We start from the raw sequence: 14,990 nt of genomic DNA, 5'->3' as shown, positions 1-14,990 counted from the left end.
CGCAATTAAATTGTATGTATGTATGTATGTATGTATGTATATTAAAAACCAAGCGCTAAGCTGTGATAGCGAGCAGGGTGGCCGAGAACTGGCAAATACGCAAACGTCGCAAGAAAAAATTTCGAAGTAAATTAAGACCAAAAAATACAACGGTTCAACGAAAAGTTAACTAAAGCAGAAAGCTGAATTATTCTACGTTTCACATGCCAAAAATTAGCTCGTATGGTGGGGGCTTTTGGATAAAATACGAATTTAACTACATCCATGAATTTGGAGCCGTAAACAAACAACTTTTTCGGGAATGCAAATTCACCTACCTCCGCGTAAACTCGACGTGTGAGCTTTCTATATCGAATTGAACGATCAAACTCAAGATACTTAAAGCACATGAATCAGTCTATCGTTTGAAGGAAATAGCTTTTTCTTTTGATTCAACTGGAGTGTGAAAAAACGCGTTAAACACAAAGTGGCCGAGAACTGGACCCGGCCGAGAACTGGGCCCCATACTGTACTGATATTCACCATTGTGAAATTGCACTTACTTTGACAAGTTAAAGTTATTTTTGTAAATGAAAAAGGTAACGTCATTGATGTCACGCAGTGTTTTTTTTTTAGCAAACTAGATGGTTTGCTGGTTACTGACTATGAATGGGGGTGTGATCTTGCGGTATATTTTTTGAGCCTGACTCCGCCGTAAAACTTTTTTTTTATTTAGCAAGAACTGTGTCGATTTTCATTTCTGAACAATTGGTCGTCAAGTCGTTTGTCACAAAGAGTAAAATGTTTGTACAGCATGTTTTGGAATTATTTTAGATTTGGTTAGTAAGACGCTTCTGAAGACCTGAGCAAAACATTGGGAATGTACAGTATTAATAGGAACTTGAATGGAATTTTTCACAAGTTGGATAAAGGTATCAACTGAAAAAAATGGAATTCAAAATGAGAACTTGGATTTTGTTGTAATTAAATTTTATCGCGGATTGGATGCATAATATCACGGCTTTGAAAGTCTTCAAATAATTAGAAAGGTTCCTTTCTTCCTTTTGATCTTATTGTTATTTTCATGTATTGATTATTCGAAAGTGGTTTTCGTTGATACGAAAAAAAACGGGTTTTCACTGAATTGCTTGAAGTATTTTTAGACGTGATAATATTGGCTTAATCAAATTACATTGTGCACGAAATATTTGTTATTCTTTTGTCTTGAAACTTTGAGGAAATTGAAATTTTTGTTTGACAGTAGTGTATGAAAGGCATTTTATAGAACTGAATAAAAAATAAGAAACATTGATAAAGGTTATTTCAAAGATTTATTTTGCCTGATTTTGAAGGGTTTCAGGAGTTTTAAATTAAAGAGTGCTGGTAAACGGCTGTATGTTGTTTGTGATTACGGATCTTATTTAGTTTCGAACGCTCTAATTTTTGAAAGGTTAAAACAGGTTAAAACCGGGCGGTTTCATGAGTTTTTTGGGTAGAAAGGTACGGTGGTGGTCAAAAAAAAAATGTTTAGAAAGGAATGACTGTAGTAGCACGTAAGTCGGAGGTTTGCGTGAGTCACGGGGTATAGTATGCGTGAGCTGGATTTCCGGCGTCATAACGGCATGTTTTGTTTACTGAAAGATACACTCGACGTTTAGTTAGCTTAGTCGGCTTGGGAAACTATTTTAAAAATGAATGTTGTAATAGTTAATTAATAGTAATCTAGAATTAACCCACTCTCGATTGGAGTCTGTTCTGGATTCGCGCTACCTTTTCGCCGCGAAGGAATTTTGTAAAATTTCGCTAGTGGAAAGAGGTACTGTAAGAACAGTATCAATAACTCAAAAGGAGGAACTTCTTTGTAGCTCTGAATTAAGACGTATGATAAAATTTTAGAATAAGAAACTTTCGATATATGGTTTTCATATTGTTTTTGTCAATTTCCTTTTGTGGCAGATTTTTTGAGAATCAGCTTTTCTTTCGTGTGATGACAGACACAGGACAGAACGAGAGGTGGATGAGAAAGATGCCGAAGATGAATAGGCACCGAAAAACGACAAGAACCGTCAAGGACTTATCTTTAGAGGGCGGGGAGTTTTGGCATACTGTATTTCGAGGACTGGACTGGACTAGTAAAACGCGGACTAGTAAAACGCGGACTTGTAAAACGCGGACTAGTATAACGCGGACTAGTAAAACGCGGACTTGTAAAACGCGGACTAGTAAAACGCGGACTCAGGTAAAACGCGGACTTGTAAAAGGTGGACTAGTAAAACGCGGACTAGTAAAACGCGGACTTGTAAAACGAGGACTAGTAAAACGCGGACTTGTAAAACGCGGACTTGTAAAACGAGGGCTTGTTAAGCACGGACTTGTAGAACGCGGACTTGTAAAACAAGCGCTTGTAAATCGGATAAAACTAAACGGTTTAGCGAGCGAAACAATTTGTGTTTGAAGCTCTTGTGTGTTTCTTCGACGGCATATTTCTAGCTTTTTTGAGCACTCTATGGTCTGTTTTAGCGTGGAGATGTTTTTGCAGTATAGCACATGTTCGTTCTGCAAACCCCTACTAAAACAACGGGATTGATGCTATGAGTTGTGTGCATATGTTTCTTTCTTTCCACTACTTGACGTCTGTTGAGTGCAGTCGTTTGTATTGCTCGCACGAGGTAGAACGGGGCCCGTCCAGAAATCAACAGTCAATCGTAAATAAAGGTGACGGGCCTACACGACTCCTACGTTCGTGACATTAGAATATTTGCCGTTAAATGTTTAAATTCGGTCTTTCGACCTTATTTGCTTCTGACTTCTTTCTGAGGGTACTGTTTTAATTTGGGGGCAGTATGTGGTAAATAAAGGTGACGGGCCTACACGACTCCTACGTTCGTGACATTAGAACATTTGCCGTTATATGTTCAAATTCGGTCTTTCGACCTTATTTGCTTCTGACTTCTTTCTGAGGTTACTGTTTTTTTGAGACATTATGTATTGAAGAGAGCCGTAAGATGATTGTGGCCAAGGAAGTGTCTAGAGGCGTTTTACAAGTCCGCGTTTTACTAGTCCGCGTTTTACTAGTCCGCGTTTTACTAGTCCGCGTTTTACTAGTCCAGTCCAGTCCTCAAATTAAAGACACATCAAGACCACCCCACTGTGAATTGCCATAGCACAGACAAAATTATAGTCAATATCTTATGTGTTTTTAAGAGAATTACATAAGAACCAAGGCATGTCTTGTCTTGCCTTACATTGACATGCAATAATTTGGAAATACTAAGATCGTAACAGTTTAAGACAGAATCCAAGTAACATTAATTTTAGTTACGCAAAAATTGAGCACCAGAATAATTTAAATCCTTGTGTTCTTTCATACCTTGTTAAAGGCTTGACATGTGATAACACCAACATAACACCAACAACAGTTCTTTATCAGTGGGGATTGAAGAAAAAAATGGAAACATCATCACACAGTTGACCCCCATGCAAAAACACTCCAGGATGTCACGGGACTGTTTGGTGTCCGTCTGCCAATTTCTAACTTCAAATTCCAATGTTAAATTCACATTAAATTTTCAATATTTCTTAGTTGTCTAAATTTTACTAATTCTTTTAAAAAAACTATCACCTGCCAAACATCCCCAAAAATCACTCAAAAAATTACAAAATACCGCAATACATAGATACATGGGATGAGTGAAGTTTCCTTGGATTCCTTGAAACACCAACAAGATATTTCCGTTTAAGGTGGCTGATAATGGGTTTCAGTATTTCCCAGTCCTTATACTTTGGTTCAGGACTAAAAACCTTCATCAATTGCTATTACAGTAATGGTATGAAACAAATGTTCAATCATTCATCAACAAGTTGTGATCATTTTCTTGACAATAGTAGTTCCCCGGTAAACAGTTGTAGTACTGTCCCATCAAAGTGCAATGCCTGGAAAATACCGAAAAGCACACGACCTTCAGGCGAAACCGCACCTTACAGTATTACCAATACACTGCACTTTGCTAAGTCTTAAAACTTTACATTGTCTAGTCGTCTACTTCAATCGTTTATTTGTATTGTGTGAGATACATTTATAAATTGAAACCATCATGTCATTAAGTAATAATGCAATCTCGACAACGTTCTAGATATTATATTATGCACACTAATACAGCTCATGCAAGCCCTGTGACTTACACAAACACAGTCGGACTGAGTGCTACTTAAGTAACTGCTTCGTGGTTTCTGCTGTACTGAACCCTGCCTTTCAAGGCAAAGCGCCCGATTTTAAGCTTCTCAAGCTTCTCAATGTTCTTGTTCATCACGCGCAATGCGTGATGTCTCAAATATCACGTTGAATTGTTGTTGTTGAGACACTGCAAATTGCGTTCGGGCAACCAGCTTTTAGGAAAATTAAAGGCCCTGTTTCCCGAGGAAAAAAACGCCGAAGTATCCAGGAAAAAAATGTAGTATAGGGAATTTATTTTATAAATTCGAGAAACGAAATTAAACTCTCTTATGATTGATAAAATCTGTGTTGTTTTACTTTGCCAGACCTAACTTAATTACGCATGCAAATTTGTATGACTTCGAAATTTTCGAAGCTTTGGAAATCTTGAAGCTTTGGAATGAATTTTTTACCTTCATCTTAAATGAAATTAAATTCTAAACAAAGTTTAATTTAAGTTTCTTTCGTATTTCAACCTCTAGTTCGGGAATTTTGGCTTTTTGAAGCGAACAGACTTGAAACCTCTTTGTTATCTGAAACGCATCGTGTCTGGGAATTTTAGTTGCCAATGACTCATGCACGTGCTGAACAAATTAGTAGCGCGCTGATTGGCCAAACTACAACAAAGTGTGCACGTGCTGAATTGTGTCGTCACGATCTACCTTACATTACATTACATTACTTACATTTCTCGACATTTGGAGTGTTTCTGAGATTTTTTTCGCATGTACAAATCTTCTCGCGGCTGTATGTTCTGCCGCCTCGTCAGGCCTTCTGGTCTTCCAGAAGGCCTGACTCGTTGGCAATTACTGGTACAAAATGAATGAGCAATTCATAGAGTTTGTTTGCTTAATTTACTATTTGCTCAACAAGATTACCCCATGATGTTGCTTTGCACCTCTTACACACAGCCATGTCACTACATGTTGAAAAGCCTCAAAGGTTTGCAAAATGCTCACATGTTGTTCCGACCATACCCGAAGGAAAATCTATTAAATGTTTCGTATACAGACAACAAATATTTAAATATTGATAATGTTTAGCTTACCTATGATGGTTCCGAAAGCAACAACCATGAATAATTCCACTCTCAGTTACTCTCCACAATGATGTGAGTCCATTCGTAACTTGTGTAGCGTACGTCTGATCAGATCAGTTCGAGTGTCGAAGCAGCGAAATCGAGCTCTTCAACAAGCACTCCTGGGACCACTCTCGAATTGAACGTCCATGCACTTTACTGATGCACAAATGTGAGATGCTGTCACCAAAGCAAATCACTTGGTAAGTAAACCAGACTAAACTGCAGGTTTCAAAACAGAAACCTCGACGGACCGCACAGTTCTTCTTGGTTGAGCCTGCTTCTCCACGGAATGACTCAGCGGTTCAAATCCGATTTTTCTCACATCAACTTCCGGTTGTGGCGTCGTGGCGCAAGTGGCAGTGAACTGCAAACTGAAGTTCGCAATTGTTAAGAGTTCGAATCCAGCACTAACAATTTTTTTTTTCTTTTTTTTTTCCCTTTGGTTTTTATAATATTTTTTAACGCGCGTATTTATATGATTTCTCTACAAGCATATCATTTATTTAATTATTGTACCAATTTACCGGAACGAAAAATCATGTCAAGTTTTACGTTAGAAATCATGTATTCGAGAAATCGTATATTGTTCATTTCTTTTTGTATTTCTTTTTAGCGAACGAGTATTGTGTTTCCAATTAAAATCAAGTGTTGAAGCTCATACCGAAGCTAAAAGCTTATACAAAATGTGTTATGATGATAGAAGAAAGGGCTAAATACGGCTTCCTGTGGCTTAATACATACCCTCGACGATCGATTGTTACAAATTTTCGCCTTGTCAAAGAACTTGATTTCCAATCAGTTTCTGCATCTCCTTTTCACTTTTGAAACTACAAAGGCGTATTTCGATCATGGATGGTACGACGTTTAGTCATCTCGGTGTTAATCATTGGACGACATTTTAGAACTATGTAGATTTCTTGTGATCGATACCAATATTTATCACCTCGAGTCTTGTGCGCATGCGTGTGTACGACGTTTAGTCGTCTCGGTGTTTACCATATTGGACGGCATTTTAGAAATGTAGATTTCTTGTGATCGAGCCAATATTGTCACCTCGAGTCTTATGCGCATGCGTTTAACGCAAAGTTCCCTGTGCTTGGGTTTATGGCTGGAAGAATACGTACCACAAGGAGAGCATTGGGGCTTCAGAAACAAATATATAGCGTTTGTGTACTTTTTAAAAAGTAACACAAATAGGATTCGCATTTTACCAAAACCCCTACCCGCTTCACATAATTAATGATAATTTAATTTGATATTAATTAATTAATTAATTAGCCAATTAAATGTTAACAGGAATCGAGTGAAGGATGGAAGGAGTGAAATCGGCCCCAATCACCAAAACTCGGAATTTTCCGAGTTAAAAACGAGCCCATTGAGCCCCATTTTTTTTATTATGGAATAATGATCAGCATGTTAAGATGCAACTTTTTGCAAAGTTAAAAAATTCTCCGGCGCGGTTTCAGAGCCTCCTTAAATTTTCGAAAATTTAAGGTGGCTCTTAAACCGCTTTGGAGAATGTAGCAGCAACTGATAAAGATTTTTAGTACTGACCCATCAAAGTATAGGTGTTGTAAAGAACTGGAAACCGTTGTGAGCCTCCTTAAGACTCTTAAGTTATCGTTTCGGTAATATTCGTAGTAATTTTCGCGGCCATCCGAAATCGACGAAACTTACCCAAATTTAGTTTGTTATTTAATCTCAATTGTTTTTATTTCATTTTTCAACGGACGTTAGTTTTGGGAGTCCCGTGCAAGTCTCCGTGTCTCCTGGTCTCAACCACAACGGAAATAATAGCTTTGGATTACAGCAATGCCACAATTCATCCGATCATCTCAAATTTAACAAGAGTTGTTGCCATAGACATCCATTTCAACCTGGGCTACATCTTTTGGAGTGATTTAACAGAACAGAACATCAAACGAGCTAACATCGACGGAACAAATATCATTATACTTCACAATAACACAGGATCCTGTCTAGGACTGGCGGTGGAATGGAAAACATCACAGCTTTACTGGACTGATAGAAATGGAACAATATCGATGTCAGACTTAGACGGCAATAACAAACGTATTCTACTTTCTTCCCAGGGACAACTAAGTGTAATTGTCCTTGATCCTGAACGCGGGTAAGCAAGTAATGCTGGTTAAATTAAAATTTAAACGAAAGGTAAAGAAAACATGTTGACCACTAGCTTTTGACCCGGTGTATATATTGAGTTATTTCCTTCCTTATACAAGGCCGTAGGGGCATGAATAGTTTCCCAAACTCAGTTACTCTTTAGTTAATATTCCATTCACAACAGAACTACAGTGCCCAGTTAACCCCTTTTTTCAGCTATATATACCCATCTAGAGGAATTCCCCCCCCCCCCCACCCCGGCCATCTATCCCCAACTTGTACTGGAGCCCACTGTGTAACAATTTAGACAGTTTCCGCTGAACAATCGAGCAAGGCAAAAATAAAGGTATCAAAACAAACCCATGGTATGGTCACAGTTTTCAATACAGTTAAGAAGAACTTATTGAAATTTTAACTTTCAAGCTGACCCCGCGCGAGGGAAATGAATTTGAAGTTCTCCATATATTAGTTAAAATGGACGTTTCAGATCGGTTCAATCGTTTTTTAAAAGCTTTTTTACGAGGTTTGACATTAACTTTCTCGAGAATGCTTTAGAATTTCATAGCGGGGTCAATTGGAGAAATGAATTACGGTGAGATGTTTCAAACAGTATACAAAATGTCACCGTACTATAAATAGATGTATGGTTATTAATTTTTGTACTTATTGCTCGAACTTTCAGCAGAATCCGTCTTAACCGATTTTTTTTTATTTCTTTTGATCTCTGTTTTGTCGCTAGCATTTTTCAAATGTTTACCAAGAGTCTTAATAGAGGTTTTATTAATTACAGCTTAATGTTTTGGACGGTCTCCAGCCTACTGTCGAACCCGGCAATCAAGAAATCGACTTTAAACGGAACCCAGCTTGTTACCTTGGTAACGTCATCTCTATCAGCAAATTTAAAAGGTATTGACCTTGACAGACGAAACAAACTTGTCTTCTGGGTGGATGCAGCAACGGACAGAGTAGAATCTGTTGATTATGAAGGAAACAACAGAAGAGTACTTTATGAGAGCAGCAATTCTTCATGGAGTTCTTCTGGAGTTGTCTTCCTTTCGTCATATTTATTCGTCACTATGTGGACGACTACTTACGGAATTTCTAAACTGGCCGCCTCGAATGGAACGTCCACAGCATTTGTATCCTTAAGTGGATTTGGTACACCAATGGGACTCGTACCGTATGACCTTTCCCGGCAACTTCCAGGTAAATACGAATTAACCGCTCGGAAAAGCGTTGCGGCATGCCTGATGGCGGCGCGTATTCGTGTTCCGGTGCTAATAAAATTTATAGTAAAACTAATAAAACGTTATTTTTACCAGGGTGGCCTAATCAGCATAAAAGTGCTGTTATCGATAAGGGCCCGGAAAAATGAAATGAAAAAAAAAAAACCGAGAAACTCTAATCTTAATTGTGCGAGGTGAGCTGGCCTAATGGTTAGCTCTCTGGACTCCAGATCGAGCGATCCGAGTTCGAGCTCTGGCCTTGTGTTCTTCGGCACGACACTTAACTCTCACTTTACTTTCCATCCATGTGTATAAATGGGTTCTGGTGAATTTACTGCTGGGGGTAACCCTGCGATGGACTAGCATCCGTTCCAGGGGAATGGAATGAAACAGTATACAAATTTTGCAACTTTTATCAAGAAAACTAAACCAATTAAAAAAAATATATCAAGAGATTAAATTCCCTTTTCTAAATTGGTTGAAAATCTCTAGGGGTGCTAACCAAATCCGCTCCCGCCTTGTTAGTTCGAGGGTAAAATTGCCGTACAAACTGTAATATCTGGGCACTCACGCCAAGAGCTCGGGGTTCATATGCACCTATGAGATGCGGTACCTTTGCACATCACGCAGTCTTTCATTTCCCACACATGTCTTTCTGAATAACTTATAGGTGAATCCTGGTTTTCACTTTCCATTTGCAGCTCAGAGGAACGGCGGCTAAGTCAGACTTCCTTTTTTTGGGGGGGGGGGGGGGGGGTGGGACGCAAAGAAAATCTGCGAAGGAGGTTGTAAATGGCAATAAACGAAACAAGATATGCTTTTACATTGTAGTGACCGTGTGCCCAGCTTTTCCTACATCGTGGAATGGAACAAGTTTTGGATGCTCAGGGAACGGAATGGATTATCATTACGATACAGTCTGTCGTTTCTGGTGTAAAAGTGGCTATATAGGGTCTGGTTCTCAAGTAAGAAGATGTCAACACAATGGAACTTGGAGCGGACAAGATTTCACCTGTCAAAGTACGTTTCCAAAAAGATTGCATTATTGTATAAATGCGCATTCTAACTCTTTTCACCTAATACTCCCCCCAGAATGAGAATCACCGTTCTGGCTTGGCTTGTGATAAACATATCAGTCAATAAATTTATGAGATTAAACGTTTTGCATCCATAAAAGCAAAACTGGAAAACAGTGTAATTCAGAATATTTTTTACTCTTAAAACCTCTTAGTACCTCGGTTTTTTAGAGCTCGTACAGTTAGCCGCTTTTTAACCGGGCGGGGAGACTGGGCCGGCCCGGTTCATAAATCGCCCGGAATTTTTTCGTCGTCGTCGTAGTAGTAGTAGTCTTGTCGGTAAATCGTTCCAGACCCGCTCGGCCACTTTCTTGGCCAGGATTCAAATCACGCACCCTTGATGTTTACTCGGCAGAAGCTATTAACTCACTCTCCTATTTTAAATTTTATCTAGAACCCTCAATTCTCTTAAGCGTGAAATATATATTTTTGTGTTATTCAAGCGTTTGAGTACTGGTTTGCGAAACCGGTGATTTTTTTGACACGTCCAAGCAATTATTATTATTTTTTTTTTTTGAAAACTGCTACGTCAGTCACGCAATGATTTTGCAGCAAGCTTCACGCATAACTGCTTTTAAAAAAAGGGCTGGTAGCCAGAGAATTTTTGAGCCGGATTACTTTGAAGATGCTCTTCATTTAATAGAAAAAATCGGTCCGCGATGCGTACGTGTGGGGGCTTGATAATTTCAAATTTGATTCTTATTTTTTGTGAATTCATTTAGTACATTCAATTACCTTAAGGCTGCTATTTATTGCGGCAAATAATCTTTGTGATTTTTTGCAAATTCATTCCTTGAAAATTTATGAGCAGCAGGTGATTCAAACATTTCTTTGATGCACATGATAACAGATAAACAGCGGAATGTCTATTACATTGACATACGATATTTTCGCCCTTACGTCATTAAGAATGTAAGAGTAGCGCAGTTGGGTAGGCATCTGACTGGGTAACGAGAGGTCGCTAGAGGCCCGAGTTCGAATCCCAGGGGGGACAATTTTTTTCTTTTTTTCTTTTTTTTTTCTTTTTTAACTAGTAGCACTAAAATGGTTTGTTTATTATATCGCTCCGTAGGTATGCATTGCAGAATAATTTACATATATCAGAACATATAGCCATATAGACTGATTCAAGTACAAATGTATTAAATTGTGCTGTTTCTGCGGCTTTCAATATTGGCTTGCGTAAGCGTAAAAGCTTCTCTTGAATTGATGTGCAACCTGCACAGACTTCCAGCCAAACGAAATGTTGGCTAGTATGACTTCGTGAGCTGCTGTAATGACGAGCAACTTCAAGAACAGCTCAGTGAAATCAAAGAAACCACACGAAACGTACGACACGCCAAAATCCAATATGGCCTACTCGACACGCACCGCCGACTCATCCCCAGGCTCTCTCGCAGAAGACCACGTGACACAAGCAAACCCACACACAAATAAATAAATAAATCCCGCAGTCGATAACAATGTGGCGGCTTTGCCCCCACAAAAATTGTGTCCATTTTCATCCGTGTACAGTTGAGCCGGCAAAGTCGCGTATCAGAGACGATTGAATGTTTGCACAGCGAAATAATCTTATTTTTGTTCTTGATGTAAAAGCTTTACTTACACACTTCCCAAGACTTCAGTCAACAAAATGGTAATGTATAGTATTTCTACGAACTATGATGGTATTTGTGAAGGGATCCGCAAAGCCAGCAAGTAAAACAAATGGTCTGCAAAATGAAAATGAAATCTTGGCGCGGGTAATTTAATACATGTAATTAAATTCTACCACGGCATGCAAAATTTCACGTTTTTGAAATTTTCTAAATCTTTTTGCCTTTTAAAATGTTTCTTGACCCCATCTTGAATTAAAATTCATCTAAAACGTTTTCATGTTTCTTTTTTATTTTTTCACGTTTGTATTTAATAGTTGCCTTTTTAGGCTTTTGAAACGAACACGGCATCTATTTATAGATTGAGGCACCATGTTGATGTTTACATATTTGCGTTATTTGTCGTAGTAGTTCACTCGGCCGCTTTCTTGGCCAGGATTTAGATCCCGCACTTTTGATATTTACTCAGCAGGAGCAATTAAAATTTTATCTAATACCCCGATTTCTGTTAAACGTGAAAGATATATTTTTGTGTTTTTATTCAAGCGTTCGACTCAAGCGAGTTCTGGAGTCCGAAACCGGTGATTGTTTCGACAGGTCGCTGAGGTCGAACCTTTTTTTACATCAGTCACGCAATGTTTTTGCAGCAAGCTCCTGCATTTAAAAACGGCTCCAGACTCTACTTTGAAGATGCTTTTCATTTAGCAAGAATTGTGTCCATTTTGTCTATTTCCATCCGTGTACAGTTGGGCCGACAAAGTCGTGTGTCACAGACGAATTGAATGTTTACACAACAAAAGAACCTTATTTTGTTCTTGATGTAAAAACTTTACTTGCACACTTTTCAAGAACTCATAAAACAAAATGGAAATGCAAAGTAATAATATAATAATTTCTTCAAACTAGAATGGAATGTAAATCGGTAAAGCCATCGTGTGAAATAATAGACGGCAAAAATGAAAACTTGCCCTTCGGCGCGTATAATTAATTAAATTTTATCACGGCATCAGTATTTTCACGGCTTTTAAGGATTCAAAATTTTTAATGCAATTCAAATGTTTCTTCGCCTCATCTTGAATCTTTTTTTCACATTTAGTTGAGATTTTTAACAGCATCTGTTATCTAATACATGTGGTCTAATGCATGCCCTTTTTTAGTCTTTTTATTTTCTTTTGTAATTTTGTTTAGAAATTTTTCTGTTATTCTTGATATTTGACTCGTTTTATTCGTTTTTTTTTTATTATTTATGTTACTCGTTTTATTCGAGCAGGAGCCAATACTGTAATTTTCTGGTTACTCCGCTCTTTTTAGCGAGGAATATAAAATATATATTTTTTGTTTTTCATTCAAGGGTTTTGAGTTTCAGTCGGAACCGAACGGCGATGGAGAAATGACCTGCAATGAATCACGCAATCAAGAACTTGCGTTTGCGTGACTGCTTCCCAAAATTGACGTAAAGAGCTGGCATGTTTGAAAGCTGAAAAGCTTTCTTATCTTGTTCTTATTCCCATTTTTTTGGTGTGGTACATTTTTAAAAATGTTTACATGTAAAAACACGTCTTAGTTTTTAACGAAATTGTTTGTTTGTTTCGGTCGGAGATCATTTGTACTACCATTTAACTGGTTTGAGTTCATTTATTCAAGATTGCACACAAAACGTTTTCAATACCTACGTTATTCAGTATTCGGAAGAAAAATAAAAATTTGAAAGCCTAAGCAGGAATTTATCCAAGCATGGACAAGCAATCCACAGACTTGCGTGTTACTCAATATAAATTAAATGGTATTTTAAAAGTTTTTGCTGTACTTGTCTAATAAAGTAGTTAAACATCAACCGCCCGGTTTTAAGCATTAAGCTTTAGGCGTCTTGTTTCATCTGTAAACAGTGTGCTGGTAATTTTCTGTCTTGCTGGAATGCGGTCTTGTCAAATTGTGAAGAACAGGCGATTTTGTTACATATGTTTCTGGGGGAAAGAAAGTTTCCATTCAATTTGCGTGGAATGAAACAGAAATATCAATATTCAATGACGTCAAAAAGAGTGCAGAGGACTAAAAACTGCTCTTCAAAACCTAACTAAGTCAAGACAAAAAATTGTATTTGAGGGCAAATAGTTCGCTATTAAAATATCGAAATATTTGGAGAAAGAACGACGTTAAACACATGAACGAGCTTCAAGTATGTTGTTAAAATCGGCAGAAGCGTAATCTATAAAGGATCTCCGTTTTCGAGATTTGTCTATTGAAATGAATACATTTGCCCGTTTGTTATTCATCATGAACAAGCATCTTTAAAAGTTGCTTTCTTTGTGTTTGTTTATTTTATTTTCACATTCCAGTGATCGCGTGTCCAGCATTACCTGCACCATCCAATGGAACAAAATTTGGATGTCCAGGGAATACAACAGTGTACAACGACACAGTCTGTCAGTTCTCGTGCAATAATGGCTATATAGGGTCTGGTTCTCAAGTAAGAAGATGTCAACACAATGGAACTTGGAGTGGACAGGATTTCAATTGCCAAAGTACGCATAAATGCATAATTCTTAGAGCCATGTCAAAATGTTGCAACGTTTTTTAATATCAGCTTTTCATCATTATTGTTGAATTATTTCTGTGTTTCTTGCAGAGAAATTTAAGCTTTGCCGGTAAGGCATGCCTGTCAAACGGATCAATATGACTTTCAAATTCTTAAATATGCAAAGTAGTCATTGAAAAGGGTTCTCTTTTCATACAACTGTGGAATTGAATTGTCGTTAAATTACTTATCAATAGTAATATTTTTGCAATCACATCGTGCTCTAATAGGAAATTAAAGAATAAGAATTCGTAGCCCAAAAAAACATGTAACCTTTATCAAAAGATGTAACTGTTACCAAGCGTGGGAAAAGCCAGTAAAACGCCGTGTATCTTAACGTGCTCGTGCAACCTGGTCTAACAAATAATTCTTACATTGTCAGTTTAACAATTCTGTATCGATAACGGGTCATGACGCGAGGCAGAGCTTGTGGCCTTGATGTAAGGGTTTTAGTGGTTAGTTCTTCTGTTGGGGGAAGTTTATAACATTTATTTTTTCTTCATTAAAGGAATCCTTTGTGAACCCCTTCATCATCTTCCTAATTTGAGAATGAACACATCATGCACCCGGCTGCCAGGTGACTCCTGTGAATTTGCCTGTGAACGAGGCTATAATCTGATTGGTTCAGCCAATAGACGGTGCAACAGTGATGGAACATGGACCGGCACTCAGCCTCGATGCGATGGTGAGCGATATATTATGTTATATTCTCTTTCCTACTTAAAGATCTCTCTTATCATTTACTCGTTTTCTTATATGGCTGGAGCAGTTATAACGCGTGCTATGATTGGCTTATAGTCGGGTTCGAGTGTTCCCGTAATGCCCACGCGTATTATGAACCATGTCATTGCCCAGCTAACTGGCAAAACGTGGGCAACAGTGTGGCAAAGAGAGTCATATAATAAATATCTTATTGACTGTCACTAGCAAAAAATCGAACTAACTATGGCAAATTCAATATAAGATACAATGGACCTATATTATGGAATGAAATTGATGAGAGATTTAAGATTCTAACTCCTTATTCATTTAAAAGAGAATTATCCTTGCATTTCATTAATTTCTATTAAGTTTTTCTACTAATTGTTTTATTCTGGTATTTCTGCTATTTTTTTTACTAT

At 37.8% G+C, this 14,990-nt stretch overlaps 2 protein-coding genes across 3 annotated transcripts in view; both read left to right on the top strand.

The window, feature by feature from the left end:
- LOC144628981 (CUB and sushi domain-containing protein 3-like) overlaps positions 1-14,990 on the top strand; it is a 732,439-nt gene that overhangs the window by 697,668 nt on the left and 19,781 nt on the right. The gene's annotated exons all lie outside the window — the stretch shown is intronic.
- Positions 1-14,990, top strand: part of LOC144629002 (low-density lipoprotein receptor-related protein 2-like) — a 118,437-nt gene that overhangs the window by 100,935 nt on the left and 2,512 nt on the right. For both annotated transcript variants that reach the window (XM_078487145.1, XM_078487144.1), the window contains exons 4-8: positions 7,011-7,404; positions 8,188-8,603; positions 9,455-9,643; positions 13,631-13,816; positions 14,378-14,554. In XM_078487145.1, the coding sequence (XP_078343271.1) occupies positions 7,011-7,404; positions 8,188-8,603; positions 9,455-9,643; positions 13,631-13,816; positions 14,378-14,554 (1,362 nt within the window). The remainder of the gene's footprint in view (positions 1-7,010; positions 7,405-8,187; positions 8,604-9,454; positions 9,644-13,630; positions 13,817-14,377; positions 14,555-14,990) is intronic.

Source organism: Oculina patagonica, chromosome 10 (genome assembly GCF_052425735.1).
Source record: "Oculina patagonica isolate OP01 chromosome 10, crgOcupat, whole genome shotgun sequence".
In the NCBI taxonomy this organism is placed as follows: domain Eukaryota; kingdom Metazoa; phylum Cnidaria; class Anthozoa; order Scleractinia; family Oculinidae; genus Oculina; species Oculina patagonica.
The sequence above is the reverse complement of the archived record's forward strand: the minus strand, read 5'-3'. Positions and strand labels throughout refer to the sequence as shown.